We start from the raw sequence: 27,500 nt of genomic DNA, 5'->3' as shown, positions 1-27,500 counted from the left end.
TTCAAATATTTAAAAAAAAAATAATAAGAAAAAAAAATAAGAAAGAAAGAGATTGTTTAGTTCTTTAAGAAAAAAGAAAACAAAATAAAGATATACATTTTCTTTAAATAATTTAAATAAATAAATAAATAAATGTTATGATGGTGTTTTTGAATCCTGAACAGTTTACAGTAATTTCCGGTCTGTTCTTCATACTTAGCTATATCATATTATATGATTCAGTATACCTATATCATATAACATATGACTTCAGGAATATAGTGCATGAGTCATTTGGAGCACAATTATGGTGCTTTCATGCTCATTATGAACTGTTGCTCTATGGAAAAGTGCCACATAAGGGAAAAGGTATAAAACATTTCTACTTTCACAAAAAACGCTGTTTTGTACAGAGCCCATAAAGTGACATGGTGGTGGGAAAAATACGGGGTGGGAGGAAAAATATTTTTTAAATCTTTTGCATTCTCTCGCAAAATATTTGTGTTCCCCCGAGATACTTTGCGTTCACTCGGGGGAATGCAAAAGATTTGAAAAAAAATAAAAAAACTTTTCCTCCCACCCTGTATTTTTTCCAACACCATGTCCCTTTAGGGGCTCTGTAGTTTTGGAACATGAGGGTGAATAAAAGATGATAGAATTTTCATTTTGGGTTAATTAAAATAAGTTAAAACTCTGTGATTCTCACTCTAACCTGTTCCATCCGGTGTGGAGCGTACAAAGGTGGGCAGCATTTTGACAGTTGCCGTGGCATGTGTTTTTTTAGCCAAGCCTCGGTTCATCTCCTCCTCCATCCTTTTCTTCACCTCCAGGAGTTGATCCCGACTGAGACGCAGGGTGTTCAGAATACGCTGACGCTCTGCATGCTGCTTTGCCAATCGGTGTGCCACAGCTGTAACCATGGCAGCCCCCTTACCGCTGCCATCCTCAGAGCGCAAGAAACGCACGTCACAGTCAGGCACCAATAACCGCACCATCTTATTCAGTCGGCGGGCAAACCTTCAGGAAAAAGCCAGAGAACAAACAAGTGTGTGGGTGAGAGAGAAAAGGGTCCAAAAGCAAAGAAAGAACAAGCAAGCAAAAGGTGAATGATGCACAAAAGGAGAAGGAAAAGGTGGGGCACAGGGGAAAAAAATAACGTTAGTTTATAACAAAATAGGAGGTTGAATGGTACATTTAAAAATCGGAGAATTACTACTCTGGGCAGTGATGCAATGTTTGCAATTGTAGTTTGGTGATTCTTCACTTACACAAATTACATATTAAACTATTCAAAAAAAAAATCAAAAAAAAATAGCATGAACGTTAAACATTTATCATGTCCTGGAAGTTCTGATCATGGCCTTCATCAGACTACAAGTGGTTTTTGAAATAATGTGTGGTGGTGTGGATTTGTGGCATTTTGTGTGATGGTAATGACATTTTACATTTTTGTAGAAAAAGTAAGCCTTGGTCTTACATTACATTACATAAAACAAAATAATGAATTTTAATAAATTAAATTTACTTTTTATGAAATAAAATAAAACGGTTATGTTAAAAGTCTAATAAATTATAATACAGTTTAATAAATAAAATTTTGATTTAAAAGAAAATAAAATAAAATCTTATTTAAAAAAGTGTAATAAATTATAACAACGTAATTTAATAAAATACATAAAATGTATATTTTATAAAATAAAATAAATAACAAAAAACAAAGTTATAATCAGTCCTTTAAAACTATACTGAAAAGGTTTTGAACAGGATTACATGAATTTCCTTACTGTGAAGAGTTATTTTCAGAACATATGATTCAATAACTCATTTAAATTAGTAGAAGCACATGAAACTGGAATGAAGATATATTGGGGCAAACAAAAAGTCTAAAAGATTATATTTTGCTCAAAAATTAAAGGCAAAAGAAGAAAATGTTTCATTTGTTTAAGGAAAACCATTTCAGCTGCAACTCTTAACATGCAATGGACGTACATGCTGCAAGATAATGTGACAAACTAGATTGCTTCCATTGCAATCAATGAAGATGTTTACACTAAGCATAATGTCTGTTGTAGATCTGCATATAGGGGGTAAAATCTTTACAGAGTATTTATTCATTTCAGTCTCGTTATTGTTGACTTTCCCTTTAATGAAATCTATCAAAACTTGAAAAGATGTCAACTTTGCTCTAAATCTACCTGCAGCTCATGCCTCACATACAGTGTGTGAAGTCATTCATATTTTTGACGTTTCACAACGTAACAAACCCAGAGCTTTTAAATCAGAAAAGAATATTTGCCTCTAGATGCAGGTGCCACAGAAACCTGTCACAACCTAAATGAAGCTCACTCAATGATGTCTGTGCACATGACTGGCTTGAGGTGGCACTTGTACACAGCCAATCAACACAGGCGCATCTTGAGAGAGAAGTACACTCGTCTCTGAGAGTGCCATCCACACCTTCAGGAAATTTTCAGAACGTGATGTGTTTCTACGCATGAGTTAGCACCCTGGGTGAGGAAAGCTGTGAATCCAAGTCATGCTGGATTAAAATAGACCAACTAATTAAAGTTGATGCTTGCAGTTAGCTTTAATTTCATAAAACATAAGCCATGCAAATAAGTAGTCTGTACAGCACCGAGGTAAAGTTATTATCGAAAGTATTATTAAATAAACATCTCCGAAAACTTAATGCTGTTGAAGTCTCACAGCAGGGCTTAAAAACAAAATACATGCAATAAATACATCATTTTATAAGTAGAGTACAATTCTGCAATTTATCTTTTAAAAGTATAATTTTTACATGTACTAAATATTTCTTAAATATTATTATATAATATTTATACTTACTATATATTTTATATGTAAATTATAATTTTACCATTTATAATTTACAAATTTTGTATATATGTATACATGTGTGTATGTACATATTTATATAAAATACACATACATACATATATTTTATTTCAATTATATAAATATAAATATGCATTATGCAGAAAAAATGACGACACGACATAAATTGTTTGTCAGTTTTAACCCACTGAAAGTACCAAGACTACCTCAGCATGACAAGTCTAAAACACTGACAAGCACGATTTGCAAAGAAATGTCACAAAACAAAGTTTGCAAGCCATATAAATACATATACATGATCTAAGACAGGGCTGTCCAAACTCGGTCCTGGAGGGCCAGTGTCCTGCAGAGTTTAGCTCCAACTTGCCTCAACACACCTGACTGGAAGTTTCTATGCCTAGTAAGAGCTTGATTAGCTGGTTCAGGTGTGTTTAATTAGGGTTGGAGCTAAACTCTGCAGGACACCGGCCCTCCAGGACCGAGTTTGGACAGCCCCGATCTAAGATGTAGTGCTGACCCAATATAACAAGACAACTGGAACAAAACTCTCTTCTAGCGATATTGTTGCGTAGCACCCATTAGATGATCCCTAGCTAATTTTTCAGCCATTTTTCAGTCATCAATTTCCATAGTCATTGAGGAATCAGAGGGAATCGATGCATTAAGCCGCGTCTCAGCAGGTGGTTGTTAAAAGCCCTAGCAATTCAACTCCCTGCTGCGCGTTTATGGCCTTGCCAAACTCTCTGACAACATCCAGGAAGAATCTTTTATTGGTGAGATGGGCTTTCGGCAGCAAGTTTATGAAATGAACCTGTCCTCATCTAAAATTATGCCACAGTAATTATTCTTGGCCAATTTGTAAACAAACGTTTTTCTAGGATTGTCAAACAGATGTAAAAGTGCAAACAGAACAATGTTTTTTTTTTGTGTAAATCTTGTTTCAAGAATTACTTCTGAAGCTGCACAAAAAGACTTCCTCAACAACCCGCAAAAAAAACAACCAAATACACGTTTACAGGGTGTCACTTCTCAAGCTGCGATACATTGGTACCACACCATGCCATGGTATTCTTTGAAGTACGTTAGAGTGCCATGTAAATACCATTGTATGTGAATATGGTAATCATTTAGTGCCACAAAAAGCACACATAGGTACTGGACACTGGACTCACTGTGGGTGGTTTTTGTAGACTGATCCATCCACGCCGACAGTGGTGCGCAATCTCTCTGCGGCTTTGTTATCTCGAATCTGCCGTAGGACAGCCGCTAGCGTGGCAGCACAGAGGTGGGCCGCACGCGTAGACACAATCTGACACACTCGCTGCGTGGCCACGCAGTCTTCGGGGGACGGGTCCAGTCCGAGTCCTCTCAACACCTGCTCTGCACTCACCAGACCCTCGTTATTCCTGCAGAAGAGAAAGTCATTTCTGATGAATTTGGAGGTTTGCATGAATATCACCTTAAGGGCAGACACTTGTACAACATCACTTGTCTTTAGCTGTTGCAAAATAGTTCACTTTCATATTTTGAATGTTTCTTGGACAAATTTTTTTTTTTTGTGGACATTATCATTCCAAAGTTTGGGTTCAATAGAATCTTTATTAAAAGAATTAAAAACTTGTATTCAATGAGGATGCATTAAAATTGATCAAATGTGACATTAAAGGGGTCTCCCCTTTCGGGCTCTGTCTTTACATTTATTTTGAAAGATGAAGCTTGCGATTATGGTAAGGGGCGTTACATTTCCGACGAGTGCTTGCGGTGTTCGGCCAATCACAATGCACTGGGTCAGCTGGCCAATCAGAGCAGACTGCACTTGTCGGAAGGAGGGACTTTGTAGAAAACGAAGCGTTTGAGAGAGGCGGGGCATAGAGGACCTACAATAATGTACAGTATTTGAAAAATAATGTGTTTTTTGAACATTAAAGCATGTCAACATATTCTGTTACACCAAATACACAAAATAATGATCTTTAAAAAAGCATCATATGACCCCTTTAAAGACTCCTACAATTTTCTATTTCAAATAAATGTTCTTTTGAACATTGTTCATCAAAGGATCCTGAAAAATGTATCACGGTTTCCACAAAATTATTAAGCAACACAACCGTTTTCAACATTAATTTCCTTGTCACCAAATCAGCATTTTAGAATTCTTTCTGAATGATTTCTAATGGCTGAAGATTCAGTTTTGTCATTACAGATATACATATATTAAGTTAGAAATGATTTATTTTAAATTGCATTATTTCACTATATTACTGTTTTTATTGTATTAGTGATCAAATAAATGCATCCTTGGTGAGCATAAGAAACTTTCAAAAACCAATCCAAAAAATTCTTACCGACCCTTTTTTGAATGGATCCAAAAGTCTGATATTCTCAGATCTAATCATACAAGATTGAAATCAGTCATTAGGTTTTATAGAAAAACCTTGTGATGTGTGTTTCTGTGTACTATTCTTGTTAAATAAAAAGGGCAGCAAATAACATTGAAATCTCCAATCAAATCATTATGCTGATCTTATCTGTAATAAGTAAAAAATATTTCCACTTGTTGTCAGACTTTTGGATCCTAAAGTAGATATACATAGACATATATATATTGTCCTTGGTAACAAAAATTAAAAACGCAGTTTTTTTGACTGATGAGATATGCCAAGATCGTGCATGCAAGCTAACATTATTACTTCAGCATCTGATTTAATTATATTTTCATTATCTACAATTAACAAATATTGTAGATAATGAAAGCATGTGGTACATTCCAAGATGGCGGCATGTCTTTTTGTTGTGTTTGTTGAGCATGTGGTTGTCTAATTTTGTATTGTTTTCGTTTGTTTATAAATTTTAAGACTCTACTTTTAGATATAAAAGTAGAATTCTAAGGGTTTTAGAAATTGAACAAGGGACCTTGTCAGATTTTGGACTTTCTGAAGTGGATCTTTCTCAACTGGATCTATGATGTGATCTCTTTTGGCCTTAAAGAGTATTGCACCTTAAGGGATTACAAAGACGGGCTTTGGATCTTCTGGAGCGTTTCCATAATTCGGATCCATGATGTGAGATCGTTTGGCCTTGATGAGTACCGCACCTTACTGGATAAAGGTTTTGCTATGTTCTCTACGCTAAATAAGATATGATGATACTGTTCAGGGTGGTTTTTAAACTTTGGTTTCTCCGTCTTGCAGTATCGTTTCAAAAGTCTTCAACCCTATAAATTTCATGAGATACAATTATATCATCAGCATTTGAAACTGCTTCGGGAGAGTTTTCTGGGATTATACTGGACATTTTTCATTTTTAATTTTTCATCAACATATTGGGTTAAGATCAGGAATAAGTAAAAAAAAAATGGCATCATTCCTTTTTGTATTATTTATTTTCTTCTTTATGACGAGCTGCAGTGGAGGTTTTCACGGAATAGAACAATTCCATGTAAGTTCTACACGCTCAGTTGATAATTGTTCGAAAAAGGGCACGCTAGAAAACATAACAAGTGGTGCTCCACTATTTTCTTTTTTATTTAGTTGCTTAAATTCTGTGCACTTGATAAGGAGAATCATGGTTGTGCAAGAAAATTTTGTTGTTACTCCAGGTAGTTCTCTTGTTTCTTTGAGGACCTTAAAGGAGGAAAAATTATCCAAGAAATCTAGACTGCAGAGGGCGCTCATTGTACTGTTACTTTTGATTTCTGGAAATGTTCAACCGAATCCAGGTCCTGATGTTGTCACAAGTTTTAACACACCTGCTGATTTTAAATCAATGACTGGTCTTGGGATTGTTCATTTAAATGTTCACAGTTTACTCACAAAGTTGGATATGTTACATATCTGGGCAGATACAACTGATGCAGATATTATGGTTTTATTCTATTTGAAATTCTATTTCAAATAAGGACATAAGCATTGTCGGTTATAATGTTTATAGGGCTGATCGATCTAATAGAGGAGGTGGAGTTGCAGTTTTTATTAAAACTAAATATAATACAAATATGCTTTTATCTAAATCAGTGAAAAATCAATTTGATCTTTTAACTTTAAATATTGAGGTTTCTAAAACCTGCAATATTACTTTAGTTGGATGCAATAGGCCACCTTCAGCAGTAAATGAAACCTTATCTTCCTTGACACAGATTATATCAGATCTAGACCCTAAAGAATTAGTCCTGATCGATGATTTAAATTGGAACTGGTTGCAACCAGTATCTGATGATCTAAAAACATACTGTAATTCAATTAATCTTTTTCAGATAGTAAATAGTCCTACTAGACCAAATTTAAAATGTCCTGAAAACTCATCATTAAAGGGAAGTTGTGGCCTAATGGTTAGAGCAGGGGTGCCCACACTCGGTCCTGGAGGGCCGGTGTGCTCCGGGTGTGTGTTCACTGCTGTGTGTGTGCACTTTGGATGGGATAAATGCAGAGCACTAATTCCGAGTATGGGTCACCATACTTGGCCACATGTCACTTCACTTAATTGATTTAATTATAACTAATGTCCCTCATAAATATTCCATGACATCTGTATTTGCAGTTGTGTAGTTGCTACTATTAGGAATACAAAAATTCCCAAATCTAAACCATGTATTATTATTAAACGCGATATGAAACATTTTAAGGAACAAGCTTTTTTACATTATTTATATCATTTTGATTGGGGAAAAATTAATCTCATTCCAGAAGTTGAAATTGCATGGAGTTATTTTTATGAAAGTTTTACCTGTTTTATAAATAAGCATGCTCCTTTTAGAAAGTTTAGAGTTAAAGGCAGACATAATGTATGGTTTACCCACAAACTGTCAAATTTACTTTGAGAACGTAATTTGGCTTGGTCTAAAGCCAGAAGTACTAATCTAAAGGAAGATTGGTTGATTTTCAGACAATTGCGTAATGTGTCTACTGCTGCGATTAGAAAAGCTAAGGTTGACTACTTTCTTTTAGAAACTTCTAATAATCTAAATAATTCGAAAACTTTTTGGAAAAATATAAAAAGTCTCATTGGAAGTAAATCAAATTCAGATTTTCCGTCATGTATTATTAAGGATTCATGTACAATTGTGGATACATTTAAAATAGTAGATTGTTTAAATGAACATTTTGTGGCCACTGGTACACTTCATCAGTCAAATAATTTGACCTGTGATAATTCCTCACCTGTTTACTCTAGTGTAAATCATTTTAAGGTAGACCAATTATTTGATTTTAATCCAGTAACAGTTTCAGAGGTTAATAAGGCACTTAAATCTTTAGATAGTAGGAAACAAGCTGGTCCAGATAAGTTGGATCCACATTTCTTAAAGCTGGCAGCTGATTTTATTGCGCCACCACTAACCTATCTTTTTAATCTTTCTTTAGCTACAAATGAAATTCCTTCTATCTGGAAAACTGCTTATGTTCGGCCATTATTTAAAGGAGGTGATCCAACTGTATTGAATAATTATAGGCCTATTTCGAAATTGTCTATTTTATCAAAGGTTTTGGAATCGCTTGTGAATGATCAATTAAAAGAATTTCTATCTTCTAAAAATGCCATATCAGAGTTCCAATCCGGTTTTAGGGAAAAACAGTACATCCACATCAGTTATAAAAGTATTAAATTATTTAATGGTTTCATTGGATAATAAAAACCATAGTGCTGCTCTTTTTATCGATTTATCCAAAGCTTTTGATTCCATAGATCATGAAATTTTCAAGCAGAGGCTACTTAGTGTAGGTTTATCAGTAAATACTGTTGGATGGTTTGTTAATTACTTATCGGATAGATCTCAATGTATAAATATAGAGGGACTCACTTCTTGTACTCTGAATGTAAATATCGGCGTACCACAGCGATCGGTCCTTGGGCCATTATTATTTATTTTATATATTAATAATATTGGGAATAATTTCGCACATTCAAGTTTTAATTTATACGCTGATGATATGGTGATTAACTCCTCTGCATCAACACTGGATCAGGCTGTGAGTCATCTTCAATCTGATTTTGATGCAGTTCAGCATACACTGAGTGATTTAAAACTTGTTTTAAATGCGGAGAAATCTAAACTTATGATGTTTACAAAAAGAAAGTCTGCACTTTCAAACTCATGCGCAATTACTACTCTTCAAGGTTTGGAGATTGAAGTAGTATCCAAGTATAAATACTTGGGATTTTTAATTGATGATTCTCTTTCTTTTGGGCCTCATATTCAGTACCTTGTGAGAAAATTAAAGTCAAAACTGGGCCTTTTTTTAGAGTCAAGTATTGTCTTTCTTTTGCAGCAAGGAAGAGATTGGTAGCAGCAGCTACATTTTTGTCAGTGTTGGATTATTGTGATATCATATACATGCAGGCACCTAAGCATTGTTTACAGGCGTTGGATTCAGTTTATCATGGAGCATTAAGGTTCATCACAAATTCAAAAGCCCTTACTCATCATTGTTTATTGTACTCTCGTGTTGGATGGCCGGCGTTGTCATCCCGTAGACTTAAGCATTGGTACTTATTTATATATAAAATCATTTTAGGTTTACTTCCTTCGTATTTACAGCAGAATATCTTACAAAAAGGTGTAAAGAATTATGGACTTTGCTCACAAAACTAATATCTTTTAAGCATCCCTAAAGTTCGTACTAATATGGGTCAACGGGCATTTAGTTATGCTGCTCCATTTGATTGGAATCAACTACAAGATAAGTTATGCTTAAAAGAGTTGGTATCACTAAATTATTTTAAATGTATTTTAAAGGATCTATTTGTAGTCACCTGATTGTAAATGTTTTGAGTGATTTGTGTGTTTCTGTGTATGTAAACAAATGTATTTTGTTTTATGTGTAACTAAACGTGTTGCCTATCTTGGCCAGGACCTCTTGTAAATTAGATTTTAAATCTCAAGAGATTTTAATTTCCTGGTTAAATAAAGGTAAATAAAAATAAATAAAATATAGTTTGGGATTTCAATTAACACACAGATGTGCTGACTTCCAACTCCAAAAAGTCTGAGATCTGAACAAGTTTCATAATGTTAAACCCACAAGAAAAGTTGAACTCTGTTTCATAGCACAAATGTGCTCAGTCTGTGAACCAACAGCGGGTCTGACAATACGATAAGCCCATGCCAGTATTTTTGAGAAGCATGTCATTTCTGTCGAGACCACAGGTGTTCTCCCACGGATGTCTCAACTGCTCGGTTTGCTGGAGAAAGAACTAAATATGGGGTAGTTAATTGATGAAGTGAAACAGGTCTGCACTGACTTCCAGCTATCGGTCATCATGATGAGGTCTCCATTTAATGAGGCAGAAATGGCTTGATCGCCATTTTAAGGCACTGAAAGTTACAGTACTAACTCAGTATTACGGAGTTCTGGGGAAGTTTCCAGAGAACTGTCACTAACAATTTTTTTTCTGTTTTTAAAACTTAGTTCAACATTAATGCTAAACCCTAACCTGACAATAAAGTGTTTATTGCACAAAATAATAATAAATAATAATAAAGCATTTAGGTAAAGCATTTTTTTAGGTTATGTTTTTGAAATGCTACAAGGGTATATAACATGGATTTTCATACTTGTGCCACTTTAGCACCATGGTATACCAGAAAAGTCAAAGTTGACTCTTAAAGTATGCAATTAATTAAACATGTTTAACATGGACTGGAGTGGTGTGGATTACTTGTGGATTATTGTGATGTTTTTATCAGCTGTTTGGACTCTCATTCTGACGGCACCCATTCACTGCATTGGTGACCAAGTGATGGAATGATACATTTCTCCAAATCAAATTTAAATTTGTGGGTGACCTATTCCTTTAAAAACAGGTTTTAGCTATTTTATTCATTAACTTTATCAGATTTAGCTTACTTCTACTGCCATTTTAGTATGGCAAGAAACACACAAGCACAAAAAGGTACTGACTTTTTATTTTCCATGGCAGAGACAAAGGAAGTCTGGAAGTGGCCAGTGGTGAGCAGATCTGGAGTGGTGTGTCCCTGGAACAGCAGACCGTCTTTGGCCATCTTCACCAGAATGAGTCTGACCAGCTCCCCTATGTACATCCCACTAATCATCTTCTCAAACCTGCACAAAAACAAAAAATGCAGCACGTAGAGTCAGGTCGATGAACATGATGAACATGTATGTCATGATGCAGTGTGACGTATGGGGCAACGGTCGCCTAGAGGTTATTGATCCCACGCTGGGGCAACCCGTGAACTGGAGAGATCCCCAATCATCATTTTTCACTTGAGTGAGATACTTAAGCCCAGGTTTCTTCATGGGACTATCCCTGTAATCAGGGGTGTGGGAAATATTTGTGAAAAAAGGAGGAGGTGGTATGTTCACACAAATGATGATTATTATCTGGAGACATGTCCTTGAAAGTAATTAATATAGAGGAGACTGGGGTCACTCGCAACAAGATTTTATCTCGGCTATAAGGCTGGCAGCAAGTGTGACAAAAATATGAAAAAAAATTTGGATTTTAAAGCTTTAGAACATGCAATGAACATTTCTTCTTAGAATTCAGCCTTGCATCACAGGAATAAATTACATTTTAAAATTATTAAATTAATATTTCAAAATATAAATTACTGAATTTTTGAATAGCACAATAATAAATGCAACCTTGATGAGCATAAGACACTTCTTTCAAAAACATTTTTAAAAGAGATTACCAACCACAAACTTTTAAATGGTATTATAAAACGATACTTGCACACGAAAGTAGGTAGATTTGTAGAAGCCTGTCAGTTATGAAGGAAAATTAAGGGGGGGACCTTGACCCTGGTCCATTATATACTGGTATAAATAAACTGGATAAAGGTACAGTAAATGACTGTTGAGTCCATATCATCACATTGCTGTTAGAGTTCTTATTTATGGGAAAAGGAAAATGTTGACAGTACTCGATCTGGACACAGTCTAAACATTCATCGTCTCAGGGAGCAGGGTATGCAAGAGAACAATAACACTGACTTGCAACTGTAAAGAAACAGCATATTCCCATTGATCTTTTGAATCCAGGATCTCTGGGGGAAAAGCAAGAGGTTTCAAAGCTACTTTATCAGTCCTGAATTATTGGTTTGTGCATGTGCAAATCCAATAAGGCAATCAATTGCCATACTCCACCACTGAGGGCATTTAGAAAGCTCAGCAACAAGCACTCAGGGAATCATAGTATTTGATTACACTTCTGCATTTTTAAAGCTTTCAAAGTGCTGCTTCTTACCCTCAAAATTAAAGCGCCTGTGGAGTCAATATGACTAGGGTCAGGAACTGCAGCTTTAAAACTCTCGAGGCCCATGAGTTCTGAACAGAAAAGCAGGCTAATGCACAGTTAAAGGGATAGTTCACCCAAAAATGAAAATGTGATGTTTATCTGCTTACCCCCAGGGCATCCAAGATGTAGGTGACTTTGTTTCTTCAGTAGAACACAAACAGAGATTTTTAACTCAAACCGTTGCAGTCTGTCACTCCTATAATGTTAGTGGATGGGAATCACGGCTTTGAGAGTCAAAAAAACATACACAAACAAAACCATATTAAACCCTGAGGCTCGTGACGATACATTGATGTGTAAAGACATGAAACGATCGGTCTGTGCAAGAAACTGAACAGTATTTATATCGTTTTTTTACCTCTGATTCACCGCAATGTCCGAACTGTCCTGAGCGCGTTCTCAACAGCCGGCGCATGACGCATCTTCTTCTTCTTGCTTTACGGCAGATCGCAGACTTATAAGTGCATTAACCCAACCTATCTCTCAAATGGACCATTGACACTCTATCTACAATCTCAATTGGGAGTGTCAATGGTCTATTTCAATGGTCCACCGATGGTTTTGTGTTTTTACACATCAATGTATCGTCACGAGCCGCAGGGTTTAATTTGGTTTTGTTTGTGTATGTTTTTTTTTTAATCTCAAAGCCGTGATTTCCATTCACCTCCATTATAAGAATGACAGACTGCAACGGTTTGTGTTAAAAATCTTCGTTTGTGTTCTACTGAAGAAACAAAGTCCCCTACATCTTGGATGCCCTAGGGGTAAGCAGATAAACATCAAATTTTCATTTTTGGGTGAACTATCCCTTTAATGATGGCGCAAGAGTTTATTTCAAGGGTGCCCAAACTCGGTCCTGGAGGGCCGGTGTTCTGCAGAGTTTAGCTCCAACTTGCCTCAACACACCTGCTGGGAAGTTTCTAGTATGCCTAGTAAGAGCTTGATTAGCTGGTTCAGGTGTGACTAATTGGGATTGGAGCTAAACTCTGCAGGACACCGGCCCTCCAGGACCGAGTTTGGGCACCCTTGGTTTATTTCATGACTGTTTCTAGCTATCGCAGCAGTAACATATGGTCTTCCTAAAATTGTTCACACTCGCCTTCTTGGAATGAACACGTACGCAAGAATGCCTGTGTACTTGGTGTCACCATGGTGACAACCTTGTACCTTCTTCTGTAATTGCCTAGTAGAACAACCGGCTGACACAGCTGGCCTCTAGGGAAAAGGGCTTCAATGGCTTTTTGTGTCAACAAAAGAACTGTCAGGAGTGGCACTAACTGTCAGGTGCAGGACTGTCACTCACAGCTGTTTGCCAGGGTTCAGGGACCCAGCGTCAATCTCCCGGTCGAATTCAGTGCGGATGTCATCCAGGGCGCCGTCGTCGCCGAACGCACCCCACTCCATGTTCACACACATACGACCTTCATCACCATCCACCAGCTCCAAGTGCCGCATCTCCTCCATGTAGCACGCATTGGTGCCCGTCCCTGTAAAACACACCGCGATTTGTTTACAAACCCATAACACCACCCACATTAAACATGTTTTACACATATAAATAAATTAAAATGTCATAGCATGAAACTAAGAGTCACATCAGCAGATTAGTAAAAGCTATAAAAGCTATTTTATTTTAAATAAATAAATACACAAATAAGTCTCTTCCGCTTTTATTTATTATTTTCAAGCCATGTGTTTCCTTTCCAGACTTTTAAACTAGCGGTTTTCAAGTTCTGTGCTTAACATTACTTTAAGAGAAATGACCCACACTGAGACACTCCAAAAAGGGTTCCCACCCTTTTTGACCAATGAATTTCCATGAAATCTCCATTTTCAAGTAGTTCATGATTAATGTATAAGTATTTTTAAAAGGATTTCATAGGGATTGCTGGAGATTATTTCTCATTCATATGTATAGGAGATTCATGCTTATGTATAAATGTCTCCACAAAGAGAAAAAAAGACCTGAGATTTGAATGTGGTTCAATGCAGGTTTGAGCTTCCTGAGACTCCATGCAGAGCATAATCAGAAATTCACATAAACTATATGTGACGAGTGGGGGCGGGGCCGAGAGCCATGGGAACGGAGCGAGGCCGGTGGAGTAATTGATAATGAGCGACACCTGCACCACTCACCGGTCTCGAGTCCCACGGAGGAGCTCCGGAAGGATAAAAGGAGAAGTGACGACAGTGAAAGACGAGAGAGGACCAGGCCTGGACTTTTTTTTGTGTTTTGTGTGTGGCAGTCGCTCATTATCAATTACTCCACCGGCCTCGCTCCGTTCCCATGGCTCTCGGCCCCGCCCCCACTCGTCACACTATAGTATATACAGTTTCATAACTTTTCAACACAGCATTACATTTCTCAAGAGGCTTGGAAATTCAAAATGGTAAAATTCTCCATGACTGTGGGAATCAATACCTCCTCCTTTCCTGAGATTTGTCCAAATTCATTTTTTGTTTTGACGTAGCATTAAGAAATCTGATATACAGGCTTGTGTAACTATATAAAATATTCATGCAGGAGCTCTGATATCTCTACAGTGCAATGTCAAATCTTTGGTGGTAAAGGAGCTCTTTGTGACTTATTATAAATTAAGTATACTCAGTCTCTGCAGCAGCCAACGCACATGAGCAACAAAAGAAAGGGGAGTGTTCAATTTTATTATGTATGAATGATTATGTATGAAACCCGTCAACATGCTAAATCTGTCCTGCAATGACAAAGCCACGATGCATGTTGAGGCCAGAGAGCTTTTTAATGTTTAGGATCACGTTAAGGAATGGCAAAGTAGATACTAAAGCCAGCAAGAAACAACATGAGGGAGAGTAAATAGTGACTATTTTCTTTTTGGAGTTACATTTCCTTTAACTGTATTTTTAAAGGATAACATATCTGTAATCTGTGCTTTGTATATGATATTTTCACTGAACTATACTTCAAACAAATATCATCTGATAGTCTCTTATCCAATGGGAAGAAACCAGAGTAACTGAAATGTCTAGCCAAGTGAAGTGGTACAAATCCATCATCACGTTCCATGATAAAAATGACTGCTATCGGTTGTCTTTGCTTTGCGTATTTGAACTACTACTAAAGCAGATAACAAACTGGGAAGTTCAAGAAAATGCCAAAGATATGATGGATGTTGGGTGGGTCTGTTCTGAACCCAAGACTGCAGATGCAACATGCCTTTTTTTCTATTACTCTTACAAAGGCTTGAGCAGTGCAGCCAATTCATGATTTGTGATTGTGAAACATTATTGCTTTATCTGTGTAGGAGTCTAAAACATAAATGATATTTAAGAATATAATACTGGTTGACGATGTAGACGACTCATGTCTTAAAGCCATGTAATGTCAGGGAGGTATATTTTTATTGCTTTCTCTACAATGCAGTTTGAATGCAATGATTGAATGCAAATGCAAATATTCTGCAATGCAATTCCTTTTTAAAACTACAGCCTGTTGGTTTTCTAAGCACTATGAAAAGCACATACTCAACAGATTCATGCAAATCCTTAATATTGTGTTCAAAGGTGCAGGCAGGGGAATTGACTTCATTATATCTTCACGATGTTGAATTATATTTCAATTGTAGACTCAACAGTGGTCTGTCTCAGTGGGAAATGACAGGGTAAGCTTTGGATAAGCTTGTTTTATTAACCCAGCTACTAAAGCCTACTGTAGTCTCTCAAAAGTCTTATGATTCAAAACAAACCAGCTACCTCCAGCTATATAGGATTTTCTCCATTTGCATGATAGTAATCATGATTAAGTACAGACTTCTTGTTATGTTAAGTTCCTATTATTTATTAAATATCAATTTAATAAACATTTCACTTACACATTATACACTTAAATTTGGCATTAAAACGGTTATGTAAAACATTTTAATAGGGGTGTAACGGTACACAAACATAACGGTTCGGTACGTTCCTCGGTTTATACATCACGGTTCGTTATGGTTTAGGTACAGCGTGGGGAAAAACTAAACATAAAATTGCATTTTTTATTAAACGGTCGATTACTGAACAAATTGCTCTTTAAATAATTCAATTATAATTAAAAATTTTCTTAGGAATAAAAATCTACCTCAGCTTCTGCTTTAAACTATAGGGAGCCCTTTTACATTACTATAAGGTTACAATTAACAAAGAACCAACCTCAAATTTAATTTTATTTCTATTTATTTTTAAATATAATAATCAATACAGTGTAAAAAAAAAATGCAACTGCATATTTCCCAGCTTACGAAACCTTTTGAGTCTCAAATACTAGCAGTTTTCTTGAAACTACATAAAAAATCCTTGTTAGACCAACAGAATTGAACATAAAAACCTTTGTCAGACCCCAAATGTTGTCCCAACTAGTCAAACAGAGTTGTCTGAACAAAGAATTTTATATTGCTGAAAAGTTAAGGCTTTGTGAGTTCCCAGCATGCATTGCAGCATGAATAAATTATGCAGATACTGTTATAGGGTTATTGTTTTGCTGTTTTCTGGTTTCATTTAAACTTTTTCGTTGTTGTTTTGTCATTATTGTTAGTTGTTTGTTGTGCAGTGATTTAAAGAGCTCATCTTTTTTTACATTTGTTGATTGCCACTGTTCGTGAGGTTTGTGTGTCAATTATTGAGGCCTAGAGTATGTTCAACCACTTAAATCTATATTCTGGATATCTTAGTCTTGTAGGATGCTTTATAAACAAAGACAATGTTGACCATTGTGGTTTATAACATTTCATTATGTTCTTGATACCATCATTATAATTTTTAATGACATAAACTGATAAAGAAATAAGTCCTAGTTTGTCATGCGTAAATAGACATAAAAATGGTAATGTGGTGACTATTTACACATTCTTTTTTTTCATCCAGGAAACAGAAAATAATAAATTTACTCAACAACAGTACTTGTTGTTTCAGTTGCTGTGACAAGAATAACTTTATTGGCAAAATAAGACAATCATCATTGCATGAACAAAGAAATTTAGGTTGGCTGAACGCAGTATTGTTACTTAGAAGAACTATAAAAGAATTGAGACAAATCAAAAGTCTTACTGCATCAAGTTGCCTTACTTTTTTTAAGTATTCTCAACAGTCTATTTTTTACAGTGTACACAACTTTGAAAAAAAAAAAAATTGTATGCAAACATGTAAACTGCACAATGCAAAAGTTAATTTTTAAATTAACTTCTAAATTATAACATTTCTATTTGTTGTTGAAATATATGCAGTGGCTGTCATGACTTGTTTCATAACAGATTTATTTAAACGCATTGAATAATTAAGTCATCACTAACAGGCAAAGTAAAATATAATGAGTATATAGTCGAATATTTCACAAAATGCTCTTCTCTAGACATCATTTATAGCGAACTAACGAGCTTTAAATGAAATGCTACGTGACATTTTGTTTACGAGCTGTTTTATTGATGTCTTTCCACGGTGGAAAGACTGATTGAACAATTACAAAAGATGTTCATTCATGTTTTTTTCGCGTTAAAACTAGTAGTAAAGAGGAAGAGATGATCGCGCTGCCATTTGAACTGAGGCGTTTATACAGCGATCTGTCGCACCACATCAAAGAGCGTGAGAGATGAGACTTTGTTTCTTATCAAAAGTAACAATATATAAAACTGGAAGTTTTCAACGAAGTTCCACTTGTGCAGTGGTTAAAACAATGCTGTATTTGTTCGGTACACATGCGTACCAAACTGAAAGACTCGTACTGAAAATATGTTTATCGTTACACCCCTATATTTTAATATTTTTTTCTTTTGTTATAAAAGAAAATGTGCAGTATTTGAAATATTTTTACTGTTTTCTATTTTTAATACATTTTAAATGTAATTTATTTCTGTGATTGCAAAGCTGAATTTCAGCTGATCTGGTAAAACAATTCTTATTATCAATGTTGAAAACAGTTGCAGCCTATTTTATTAATTCATGAATTAATTAATTTATTTATATATGTATTGTGAGAATCATGCCACCGTTTGATTATTTAATGAATAGAAAGTTCAAAATAACAGAACTTTATAGAAAGTATTATAATTAATTTCTTTCAAAAAAAAAAAGAAAAAAGAAGCTTCACTGCAGCTGTGTTTGCTCTAAAAGAACTTTGGCTGTATTTCCACATACAACTATAAATTTAGCCTTCTGTATTTGTCATCTAATGTGAGAAAGTGTTAAAATCATGTACAAATTAGAGAGTGTAATAACTGAGACTGTGCACGGCAAATCAAGTTGTGTGAAAGACTCAGGGACATCTGCTCTAGCCTCTATAATTACACGTATCTGACACTATTGGGGAACATGAATCAAAACAATTAGTTCATTTAGAGGAGTGTGAGAATTAGCATTGTGAAGACGCCGCCAAAATCATTTTGTTAGGCCATAATAATAGGCCTGAAGCGGCAATAAAAAGCCTGAAATGTGTGCTCTAATATTCCCACAACCAATAACCAAAACAAATGACAGAACAAAAGGTCTATATTTGAATAAAGCACCTTTCATTCACAGCAAGCACGTCTGACAATATCACCGCCACCCTGGCTGATATTTCCCACTGATCTCAGCTAGCATATAAGTGCAAATGTAAGACAGTGACTCACCGACAATGAGGCCGATCTCACAGTGATGGTCGTCATAACCGCAGGTCATCATGGTGCCAACGGTGTCATTGATCACAGCCACAATGTCAATGTCAAAGTCCTGTAGAGATAAAAAAAAGAAAATGCTGGTACTTGTTTGCTATTTTGAACCAAGCTGAAACACTTACGAAAGGTCAAATAAACTAATGAGGCATGTAGGGCTGTGCCCCTAATAGTCGACTAAATGTTACAAGACGTTGTGCTTTTGTAAAAATAAGAAGAAAAAAAAAGGATGCACTTTCTGACGTCTCGGTCTCTGTGAACTGACACGTGTCAAAAAAATGAACCAAAACTCAACATAATAGTCTATGCCTGACAGACATGAGAAATATATCTATAGAAAGCTTGAAACGTCTAATTTTTAAAAGAACAAATTCTCTCTCATTATGTAATCCATATGAAAGGTCGATTTTTCTCTAGAGGTACATCCACTGTACTGCGGAGATGAGTCAGCATCGTCAGCTTCATCTTTGCAGCCGACATCGACAACAGAAAACACTAATTTATTAATACATGATTAAAATATCTCCTTGCTGTATTTCCCAACACAGTCATTACTTTTGGCAAGCTTTATGTGTGTGCTTGAGCACGGAATAGGCTGTATATTAAAGGCTCATTATAGTTTAGTTCCCCACTGTCAGTATATATTTATGTAATGAAATTAATATAAACGTGCGATTAGTTGACTACTAGTCAACTAGAAAAATCTTTAGTTGGGGGCAGCCCTAGAGGCATGTGAATCTATGTTGCAGCGATTTTAATGGGCTAAAGGGTGATGCTAAAAACAAAATGGACTTGAGTGTTGGCTGGTTAGCATGGCCCTGTTAACCCCTGCTGGTAGATTCTGTAAAATTCACCTTATGGAGGTAATAAAACAATTATTTATTATATATTTTAATAATAATAACAATTATAATTATTCATTTTATTTGTATTATTTATTTATAAAAATAACATTATTGTTTTATTAATTCAATTTAATTATTTCTCTATTGAATTAATTCAAATTTTGCATGTTCTTGTGGTACCATTAACATATCAGTTTTTGTCATGAAATCATTTTCCTGTGGCTATAGCATAATTAATCACATAAATGTTGGCTCAAAAAAGTCTTTATGCAGTCAGAGCAGAATTCAAATAGTTTGCTTCCTGCATCTGCCAAGTAAGTGGCATTGAGATGAATGGAATTGCGAACAGACAACTTTTTCCACTGTGACACACAACATCAAGTCCTTGTTCTCAGAAATATCTTAAGAAACTCACAAAACAACAACACCCTCCATGATTCACACGTAAGAATTCCCATGCATTTATTAACTTTACGTGAGGACCAAGTGGTGAATCCACACCAGATATCACTGATTAATGTACATTTTCTAGCCTTTATTCCAAAAAGGAAATTCACATGCTTCAATTCTGAATAATCTAATAATTATTTTCTCGCTGTTCTCTTCTGGAACGTTTGTACATGCTCACTCCATTATTGGCCCCGTTTACACCTGGTATTAAAACAAGCAATACTCTGTTTCAGAAAAAAAAAACAATCTCACTGACACCAAACTTTTGAACAGTAGTGTAAATACTACCACTGAGTATTTGCATCTATCAGTGGATTCAAGTTTAATATATAGATACATATATAAAGAAGCTTTTGCCTTAGTCATTTCACTATACTAGAAAGACTAAAACCAGTAGCTTGTGAATATAAAAGCATAACACACTCATTACACTCACCCCTCTCTTCTTGATGGCTTTTCTTTAATATATAGATACATATATAAAGAAGCTTTTGCCTTAGTCATTTCACTATACTAGAAAGACTAAAACCAGTAGCTTGTGAATATAAAAGCATAACACACTCATTACACTCACCCCTCTCTTCTTGATGGCTTTTCTCAACAGGCCCACAACATCTCTCCCCTCCACTCCACTCGCCTTAAAACCTTTGGTCCAAGACACCAGAAAACTCTGTACAGAAATAAGGGCAACCATGGAAACATGACATTCTGACAGAAGAGCTGCTAAGTTTAGTGTTTGTTTCCCTTTAATCCTTCTCATCTCACCTCATCTAGTTTGGTCTGCTGGCAAGGAAATGAAAAGGTAAAGCCAAGAGGCAGCTTCTTGTCTTTGATGCCCAATTTTTCAAGGAAATTGGCCAAGCATTCAGCTATGTGATCGAAGAGCTGGAAAAGAAAAGAACAAAAAAAATGACATGATTAATTTTAAGACTGATTTAAATACATTTCTTAACTTAGATTAAGGATTCATTACATTCAAAAGTGTCTCATGCCAAAAAGCATATGGTCTACTTAGGTAGATCAGAAGAACCAAAAATATCATGTGCAAGTTGGTCAAAGGTGTTATTTTCATCTCACAAGTATGAAACATTTCAGAGGCTACAGAATCATAAGCACAGATTACATCAGGTATGACTGTTTTTTTGTTTTTTTTAAATGAACAGCTCTTCAGGTTAAACTAAAATGGAAACAAGCATCAGAGAAGCTCTTGAAAGTGAAAAGCGTCCATGGGAAAATCCAAAGGGGACTGTCAATCAACATGAGGTGCAGTCTCCTCAAATTAGGCATTACACGTTGAAATTATAAAGCCATAATGCCATAGGCTGTGAGGAACCAGGTGCAACTCATCATCTTCTGCCAGCTGGGTTCCAACTGTACCTTCCACCTCCAGGTCATGCACACTTATAAAGGAGTCTTGTGATCGAATTGCAATGATTGAAGTCCAGACAGTCTTCACTGCGGAGGCTAAAGGACATGTTCACTGCCAGACTAGCACAGAGAGTATGGATGAAGTATGTGAGAAAACATTGGTTTGGTTTTAAACCAGGCATGTTTCAGTTCCCAGCCACCCAAAACACACTTTTATGCACGACAGTCCGTTTATTTAGTTATTACTTAGATTTATGACAATTTATTTGATTATTATGCTGAAGAGTTTATTGTAGCATCTCAAATTGCTTTATATTGTTTGCTAAATGAATAATAGATAAATGACCGCCATTTATCAGGGAAATAAGATATTCTTTGCATAACTATAGCATATTTATGTCTCATGATAGAAATGAAACAGACTTAAATATGAAGATATAAAACGAAATAAAGACCGTCTGTTTTATACATCTAGGATTTAACCATATGGAATGTGCTCAAGTGTTAAAAGCTGTTTTAAACAGTGAACAAGTGTAGAAAAAATAATGTGCAATAAAATGGCAACATGACGCACAATGTGTTCATTCATTTGGGCTTTGTCTAAGTTGGTAATTTTATGCAGACAGATGGTGTTCTGCGCTGCAAGTGAGAGCAAAAGCATTCAATATATCTTATACTGTAATGAAAATGAAATATGACAGAAATGTTAAAGGGGTCATATGATGCGATTTAAATTTTTCCTTTCTCTTTGGAGTGTTACAAGCTCTTGGTGCATAAAGAAGATCTGTAAAGTTGCAAAGATTAAAGTCTCAAATCCAAAGAGATATTCTTTATAAAAGTTAAGAGTCAACCACGCCTACCTAAAACGGCTCGTTCCAACACGCCCCCACATATCTACCTCACTATGTGGGAAGATTTGCATAACGCCGCCCAAATGTTCACGCAAAGCAACCCTCTACATTGAGAGTAAATCACTCGCAAATGCGACTAAATCTTACTCTGGGCGACTAAATACTGTCTAACATTAGCCATTGGCTACTAAATTCTTAGATTTTACACGCCAGTATGTGTGTGTGAGAGGCGTTCAACACAGATTTTCCACTCGATAAACACGCTGACTGAGCGCTTGAGAGTTTCACTCTCAGTCAAGCGATCTGTACTATTTGGATGCGCTCAATGGATCAAGTCATGTACTCAATGGATGCGCAGTATGTAGCACGTAAACACATTTCATTACACCAAATACACAAAATAATGTTCTTTTTAGCAGCATCATATGACCCCTTTAATAAATTCAATTTCTATATCTTCACTCTCAGATTAAACAACTGGAGAATGTTCATACAGTCAACATTGCAATTTGCAATTAAGAAAGCACACATTGTACATGTATCTACTATTAAATACTTGATTGTGCTTTAAACTTGACAATGATGAATCCAGACTACAAGACAAAGTTATTTATAATGCATAATTAAAAAGACAAAAATATATAAAAATACTTCTCAATATCTTCTATGTTCCACAAAACAAAGTCAGCCATACAGGTTTGGAACAACACCAGGGTGAGTATATGAAGACAGAATTTTCATTTTTGGGTGAACTATCCCTTTAAATATAAATGATAATGGCTATATATATATATATATATATATATATATATATATATATATGCGCATACCATGTTTAATGAATGAGATCTACAGCGAGAAAGGCACAAAAACACACAAACAGGTTTGCGCGCACACACACTCACTCACTCCTCACCTCTGTCCCACTGCCCCTCATGATGTTCTCTGGAATGGCGTAGATCTGGTTTTCCATCTCCACCTTTTGTTTTCCATTACTAGACACTCTGACAAGCAGAACTCGAAAATTTGTTCCTCCTAAGTCCAGGGCAAGGAAGTCGCCCGTTTCTACAAACAAATCAAATGTAAATTTATATTAAAAGAACAGCTTTTGAAAATAAAGACAGCATCACAAGAACAAAGTTGTAAAGTTCTGACAATAACCTCAATTTTACAACATTCATATTTTCCAACAAACACACTCCAAGCGCGCACCAGAGAGTCGAATCTCTGACTGATGGTCCGCGCGAACCGCGAATTGAGTTCTCTTTCGTGTCTACTTGTGCTTGAATTGACAAACACACAAAAATAATGTCAAAATACTGTCTTGGAGGGTATTGTTGTTAACAGTCGGTTATGTCTAGACACTGTTCATATCTGGTCTCTGTGTTCATGTACTAATAATCGGTTTCAAAATGAGTATTTGCAACTTAATTTCAATAAAAAGTATTTTCAGACTAGGGAGGAAGTTCAGATTTCTGTAACCTCAGTGAATTTCCAAAGATCAAGGGAATTTTGCTTTCTCATGATATGACCTCTTTAGAACTAGTCCTTGCATGCTTTTCTATGCCTGACACACCTGACTTTCCATTTTTAAAGGTCTTTTAGAAAGAGTTTGTTGAACTAACAAGGTGAGGGCAGATGTCTGTTAGCACTGATGAGACCTTCTCCCTTGTAATACTGTGCAATGTCAGTACAACATCAGGCTTCATGCGCACAACCCTGAGATCTCACTTTAAAACGACACAATAAAAACCAAAACACTGTAAACTAAATCTTTTGTGAGAAAAAAAGTTGCGTAAATCTACAGCCACACTAATCTCAGCAAAAGTTAAGCAAAGAGGAACATCTCAATGCTCACAACATGAGAATAAAGTCCTTGAGTAAGCTGCGATTGAAAACATCCATTTGAACACGTATCCACCTTGGTCTCACAGATCAGCATCGTTCCCTTGGCAATACTTCCTACCACCGTTTTGTGGCTCACACCCACATGACTACATTTCTGTGAGCAGGCATTCTTTCCAGGAACCAGAGTACAGTTATTCTTTTCACACCCTGTTTGAGACATTGTCTCATCCCGCGTGCACAGTAAAACACCCTCAGACGCCAGTGACAGAATCGGGTTGATGTCGGTCACTGTGACAAACACACACACATCAACAGTGACCGGTGATAATACCACAACTGGAGAGCTGGATCAATAATTTCTTCATCTCGCAACAACAGGGACACTTCTAGGACAGAACAATGTGTTTCATAAGATGCTGACAACAATATACCTCCACCCATGACTTGACCTGCACGGAACCAGATTCCCGCAGGATATGAACACTTTGCCATTCACAATATTACACACATTCTCTGTTCGCTTATTGTTTTTTCTCAGTAATATTAGGAACTTAAAGTAACAAAAGCTGAGAATGCTGCACTGGTCTATTCACGTAACCACCGGTGCTCTGGATGATTAGAGGTAAATTATCAAACTGCAAGGATGAAATACTCCAAGGCACTCAAATAAAGGTAAAAAGTCTTTGATTAACCGGGTTAAATCATTAAATAAAAAGATAAAAGTGTAGATTATGCATTTTGGCTACACGAAACGCATAGATCTACACTTTTAACTTTTTAATGATTTAGCCCGGTTAATTAAAGACTTTTTACCTTTATACGAGTGCCTTGGAGTATTTCATCCTTTCAGTAAGAACTTAAAAGTATTTTGAATACATTTTGTTCACATACAAACGTCTCAAGTAATTGGATATTTAAGCAACTCTTACATTACAATAGAAATCACAATATCAGGCAATACAGTTCTAAGCAAAACTTAAGAGACTTCTTTCAAAAACACACAAAAAAAAACTTTTTTTGTTCAACCCAAGGTTTGAATGGTAGTGTACACTAGTGCACACCTGTGAGAACTTGAGAACAGTTGGTTGGATGTCAAAGGAAAAGTGAAGTTAGTTCAGAGGAAAGCTCTAGCATTATTTGTTTACAGGTGTGGCTTGAGATTCTTTTCATTTCAAATGCTCTGAAATTCAATGAATTCAGCTCAATAGGGCCACTTTTTGAAAATTGGGCTAAAAGTGGCCTATTTTACCTGAATCCATTGTACATTTCTAAGTGTGGCTGAAGTGTCCAGATACCTTTTGGGACTGTTAAAGGAAAGCCCAAATGTCTTATACGGATGACGAAAGCATTATCAAAATAGCATGTGTCAAAATCTCATTCTCATCATCACCTGTGCCATCAGGTGTGGAACGGACAAAGGTGGGGAGCATCTTGACGGCTGCGGTTGGGTTAGTGTCTCTGCCTAGTCCTTTATCCATCTCCCTCCTGAACCGCTTGGACACATCCATCAGGTTCTCATCTGACAGTCGCATGTGATACAGGAACTTATCCACCTGAAAAAACAAATGAAGGGTGAACATCTGATGCTCATTTTCGAGTTTTCATCTATTCTCGAGTTTACTGTTAAATTCAACTTATATTGGTTTTATCTAATTAAATAAATGTACTACTAAGGAACACAAAATGTATTATCTGGTTTAGTCAATTATAGCCATTTTTAAATGTTACTAAACTTTTTATTGACAAATACCACTAATACATATTTATCATACAAATATATATGGAATGGAATATGATTACAATACTATACTCATATTAATTTTGCAGCGTGACATTAACTCTCCATAATTTTTTTGCAAGCATGAAATACCCAGGTTTCTCACAAAATAGAAAAAAAATGTCATTTTAAATCATTTCAGAGCACACACAAAACAGTTTCTAACTGATGAAATATTTTAGGTATGAGCATATTCACAGGACTTTTTCCATTAACTTTTAAGATAATATTCTAAAAAAAATTCTGAAAAGAAAAAAACTTTTTTTCTTTTAATTATTATTTTTTTAAACCCTGAATAATCAAATGACTTAACATATTCACAATATAGTGTGACCATAACAGTGCAGCTATAGTCGGAAATGTTTGTTAAATAGTTTTAAATAATGTTCTTTATAGAGTAGTGTGTGTGTGTGTGTGTGTGTGTGTGTGTGTGTGTGTGTGTGTATTAGTACAGGCATTAAGCAGTTCTATTCTAAACATAGCAGTAGTCACAAAATGAGAAAAAACAAACTCGATATTTGTAGCAGAAGGGCGAAGATAAAGCTAAAATACATCAGCATAAAACAACAACATTGGGACACAAATTTGCTTTTTGTTCAAAATGTAATCACAATGTCTGGCTCTGCCAATCACAAAGAAATGCTTTTTTTGAAGGCCAGTTATCTGAAACCATCAGCTTATTCTTACAGTCATGATACCAGCTGAAAAATCTTTCACAAGAAAGGGAAGCTGGAATGTCCCATACTAGATTTCACTCAAAGGTCAGATGGTGACTTCATTAGAGAAGCTCCCGATTGCTGTTATGTTAGATGAAGAAAGAGCCGCTTTAGGCAACATCTTTCCAGATTGTAAAGGAAATGCAGCTCTCTCTCTCTCTCTCTGAGGTCTGAGGCAGTATGTTTAATGATTGACAGCTGAACCAATTCTGTCTGCAATTTTAGCTCAATAATGGTTCGATTCTCAGTTAAATAGCATACTGAGGCACAATTCATACAGCTACTAGGGACCTACAAAAAGTATGCGGACAGCATTTACAGTCACACTATTCCATCTCAGCAGGACAAATGGTTTGTCTTGGTAAATAGTACTAAGAACTACAGTGAGATGTGAAACTTGAAAGGCTGTTTCTAGAATATGACATTTGACACCACAGGGGGACAAAAGCACCACACAGCTGCCCAACATAAGAAACAGGGTGCAAAGATCACACGGTAAACAAATCAACCTATGTTAACTGATGTATAGGATTTAACAGGGCTAAAAGCTCGCTGATTCCAGAGAGTGTGAACATCAAAAATATTGAAGGAACAACACAATTACGACGATTTATTTGAAAAGTGATATATAATTAGCACAATTTATGCACTATTATGATTCAATGCGAACATAAAAAGCCTTAATATAGTAAGATACTTTGATTAACACTAGAAGTACATGGTTACCACGTCAGCAAAAGGAAATATACTTTAAATAAATATATATATATATAAATATATATATATATATACTACGGAAAGTATTCAGACCCCCTTATATTTTTCACTCTTTGTTATATTGCAGCCATTTGCTAAAATCATTTAAGTTAATTTTTTTTCCTCATTAATGTACA

The 27,500-nt window shown here is 35.7% G+C and overlaps 1 protein-coding gene across 1 annotated transcript in view; it reads right to left on the bottom strand.

The window, feature by feature from the left end:
• Window positions 1-27,500, bottom strand: part of hk2 (hexokinase 2) — a 45,859-nt gene that overhangs the window by 13,233 nt on the left and 5,126 nt on the right. Inside the window, exons 2-10 of the mRNA XM_016460726.1 lie at window positions 25,505-25,667; window positions 23,183-23,331; window positions 20,813-20,932; window positions 20,622-20,717; window positions 18,711-18,810; window positions 13,397-13,580; window positions 10,731-10,892; window positions 4,008-4,241; window positions 692-996 (exon numbers count right to left, since the gene is read on the bottom strand). Coding sequence (XP_016316212.1) covers window positions 692-996; window positions 4,008-4,241; window positions 10,731-10,892; window positions 13,397-13,580; window positions 18,711-18,810; window positions 20,622-20,717; window positions 20,813-20,932; window positions 23,183-23,331; window positions 25,505-25,667 — 1,513 coding nt within the window. The remainder of the gene's footprint in view (window positions 1-691; window positions 997-4,007; window positions 4,242-10,730; window positions 10,893-13,396; window positions 13,581-18,710; window positions 18,811-20,621; window positions 20,718-20,812; window positions 20,933-23,182; window positions 23,332-25,504; window positions 25,668-27,500) is intronic.

The sequence above is a fragment of the Sinocyclocheilus anshuiensis genome, unplaced genomic scaffold (assembly GCF_001515605.1).
Source record: "Sinocyclocheilus anshuiensis isolate Anshui unplaced genomic scaffold, SAMN03320099.WGS_v1.1 scaffold36, whole genome shotgun sequence".
NCBI classification, from domain to species: Eukaryota; Metazoa; Chordata; class Actinopteri; order Cypriniformes; family Cyprinidae; genus Sinocyclocheilus; species Sinocyclocheilus anshuiensis.
The sequence above is the reverse complement of the archived record's forward strand: the minus strand, read 5'-3'. Positions and strand labels throughout refer to the sequence as shown.